Source organism: Aptenodytes forsteri, unplaced genomic scaffold (genome assembly GCF_000699145.1).
Source record: "Aptenodytes forsteri isolate BGI_AS27 unplaced genomic scaffold, ASM69914v1 Scaffold311, whole genome shotgun sequence".
NCBI classification, from domain to species: domain Eukaryota; kingdom Metazoa; phylum Chordata; class Aves; order Sphenisciformes; family Spheniscidae; genus Aptenodytes; species Aptenodytes forsteri.
In genome coordinates this window covers 257,267-260,557 of record NW_008795860.1, presented here as the reverse complement: position 1 = coordinate 260,557, position 3,291 = coordinate 257,267, and the positions used below count along the sequence as shown (strand labels likewise).

Sequence of the window (3,291 nt, the reverse complement as noted above, 5' to 3'; positions counted from 1 at the left end):
AAATACTGAATAGGTCTCAGTCACTGAATGCTGTCTTTCATGTGTCTTAAATTAAGAATCAGACCTATGGAAAACAACTGAAGGTTATATAACCTAATACATAACCAGAAGTGACTGTGGTGGACTGAACACCAGTCATAATTCTGCCTTTTCCTAACCACTCCATGGTTAGGAAGCTTAATAACTTTATTTTTTTTAAGAGGAAATGGGAGGGTTGTGAATGACTGGCAAACTATTTAGAATGATGATCAGTTCTGAGACCTGCAATATTGTTTAGTCTAACCTGTGTTCACTGAGAAGTACAATGGCTGTAAGATTGGTCTGAGACAGTGGTGTTTCCATGCCAAATGGCGGATGCATTGTGGGCTAGATCACTCCTCTCAGAAGAAGCCAAATGAAGAAACTACAAACACAAGTCTACTGTGAGGAAAGTGACTACGTTGTGTTGTTTATCATAGCCTTCTGCTCTGGACTTCTTCAAAACACAGCGGATAGCACCACAGCCTCATTGGCCAGTTAACATTGGGGTGTGAAAGGAAGAAGATAATATGAGACCTGAGAAGATGAGAGAGCTGAGGAAGAAAGTTTTAGGGTATGGCCCAACTCAAAATGAAGATAATTGAATTTCCTTGGTGCTTGGGAACTCTGACAAGTCATCAGGTTCCTCATACCAATCAAAAAAGGAGTTGGACAGGCCCATGTAACACTAGTGAATTGCCAGCCATTCAGTAGTGCTGATGGGTCTATCATCAAATGCAGTCATCCTTTTCCCATATGAGTATTTTCTCTGTTATCCTACAGAGACCATTTTGACATTTTTCATTGTAGATAATTATTTTTTATTCCTGAAGGCATAGCAGTGCATTGTCAACAGGAATGGTTGATTTGGCTTCTCCAATTATCTTATTTCCAGGTGGAATATGACACAATCCTGAGAAGGTCCTAGTGGTTCAAATCCCTTCAGACTGTGGAAGGACAAGTGCTCTAAGTATTAGATTATGACAGAGAAAGTGACACCTATTTCTCTTTGTTTTCAAAGAGGTGACCATGGATTCTCTGATGTATGCTGATATCTACAAAGAATGAAAACCCACATTTTGAGTGAGGCCAGCCTAGGCAAAGTTATCTGGATTACCCTGGAGACTACGTAGGAGCTAAGTGGCTGCCTGACCAGCTTAGAAGATTCAGGGGACTTTTGGGAACAGAATATAGACAATGAATGACTATATGAGGTAGCTGGTTGTGCTGTCCTTGGAATGTTAATGAAAGTTAAAAGTAGAACTCATTTTAGGTTTAAATGTCCTCTGAAGTATGTTTCAAAGTGGCTTGAAGGACTGAAGCAGTTTAACCTGAAAAAAGGTATTCTTGCAAATAAGACACATGATTTAATAGAATAATCAATGATTAGACTGGATTACCAGAAGATGCAATACATTCTTATTCTTCGGACAGAACCTTTGAGTTAAAATCTATTGTATTCCGAAAGCAAAAGTTATAAGGGATAATTACATTCTGTTGCAAAGAAATAATGATATTCTCCCTTAAGGAAGTCTTAGATGAAATTCCATGGTGAGAATGAAGCAGGATGTCTGATTAGACCACTTTAACAGTGTCTGAAACACTTTGAAAATACCTGAAGCAAGATTTTGAATTGAATGAATTTAAATAAGTAAGGAAAAATGTAAACCTTATAAGAATTCAGGATAATGATTAAAATATTATGATAAAATGAACTTCTCATTATTTCCATGGGGAAATCTCTACAATTTTTATTATCTAGGCATTAATTATCTAGAGATTGATGAAGGACTAAGCAGTGATTACAAAATCAAAGTGATAGAATTTCACATTTTGTGCAATTCTCTTTCACTTTGCACCACTGGAGGCATTTATTCTTCACTTTCTGCCTTCTTGCCAATTTCACGGCTCTTTGCTCGGAGCTTGTTGACCTGTGACTCTGCAATGTCAGCCCGCTCCTCGGCTTCCTCCAGCTCATGCTGGATCTTACGAAACTTTGTGAGATTGACATTGGACAGCTCCTCCTGGGGATAGGAAGAGAGATAAAATAGGTTTTAAAATGTTTAATAATGTTCCTATTGTAACACTGCACTGGACATGCTGTGGTGTTTTGCCTTTACATAACAAAAAAAAAAAGACTGTGAGTTAGTATGTAATTCTCCCTAATACTTCCAGGGGGAATCCAAAGAAATAGCTTAAATGCTAAATGTTTAGATGGTTAATAAGACATACCAGGAATCCTCTCTGGATATGAAGTGCTAATGCACTTTGGAATTTTTGAATAATTATATATAATAACAGTTATTTCCATTAAATCATCTTCCATTTATTTACTGCTATTAAATTATGTATTACAGTTTTTGAAGTTGTTTTTTTTTTCTGCTAGGTGGAAGTAGGAAATAAAGAAAGTGAAAGGAAGCAGAGACCTACTCCCACAATGTTGACCTGAGTCTTCGTTGCTCTTCCCAGTGATGCAATAATGCTCACAGAAAATGTATTCTGCAACCCTCTAGACCCCTGAGCTGTTCAGGCAGAACAGCTGTTCAGCTGTTCATTTGTGAGTGCACAGCAAGAAAAAGACAAAAATGTTAAGGATTCAAACAGAGCTATGGAGGGGAAAACACCAACACAGACTTCCACCTCCACCTGGATGGAGACTGACTCTGTGCACAGCAATACTTACAGCCTCCTCAGCTTGTCTCTTGTAGGATTTCACTTTCATTTGAAGCTTGTCCACCAGATCCTGGAGCCTGAGAACATTCTTCCTGTCTTCTTCAGACTAAAGAGAAGGACAAGAAAGAGAAGCACCTCTTTGCCCCTGCTCTTTAAATGCCCTCTACATGAAACAGAGAGAAACATTCCTTATAGACCATTGCTGTCCAGTAAGACAGGTGATAAGCTGGATCTTCCTAACATGACTAGAAAGATAATTTTGTCTAATGTTCTCAGTCTTCTCCTTTTTAACTGTGTGACTCAGGACAGGAAGAAATCCCTAAGGGCTACATTTTGGCTTCCTGCGAAGAGGGTCTGTCAGCCCAAGGACGCCTCCTGCCTTACCTGGTAGGTCAGCTCCTTCACCCTCCTCTCGTACTTGCGCACACCCTTCACGGCTTCAGCGCTGCGCTTCTGCTCAGCATCAACCTCCCCCTCCAGCTCCCGCACCTGCAATGAGAAGCCCATCTTTGGAGCTTCCCTGCTGGCTGCTTAACGTGACATGTTCACTCATGCACAAATACCAGCCCTACGCACTCTGGCCTCCAGCTTCTGGATTTG

The 3,291-nt window shown here is 39.9% G+C and overlaps 1 protein-coding gene across 1 annotated transcript in view; it reads right to left on the bottom strand.

The window, feature by feature from the left end:
* Positions 1-1,889: 1,889 nt before the first annotated feature.
* Positions 1,890-3,291, bottom strand: part of LOC103902887 (myosin-1B) — a 20,317-nt gene continuing 18,915 nt past the window's right edge. The window contains exons 35-38 of the mRNA XM_009283997.1: positions 3,268-3,291; positions 3,076-3,180; positions 2,702-2,797; positions 1,890-2,042 (exon numbers count right to left, since the gene is read on the bottom strand). Coding sequence (XP_009282272.1) covers positions 1,890-2,042; positions 2,702-2,797; positions 3,076-3,180; positions 3,268-3,291 — 378 coding nt within the window. The remainder of the gene's footprint in view (positions 2,043-2,701; positions 2,798-3,075; positions 3,181-3,267) is intronic.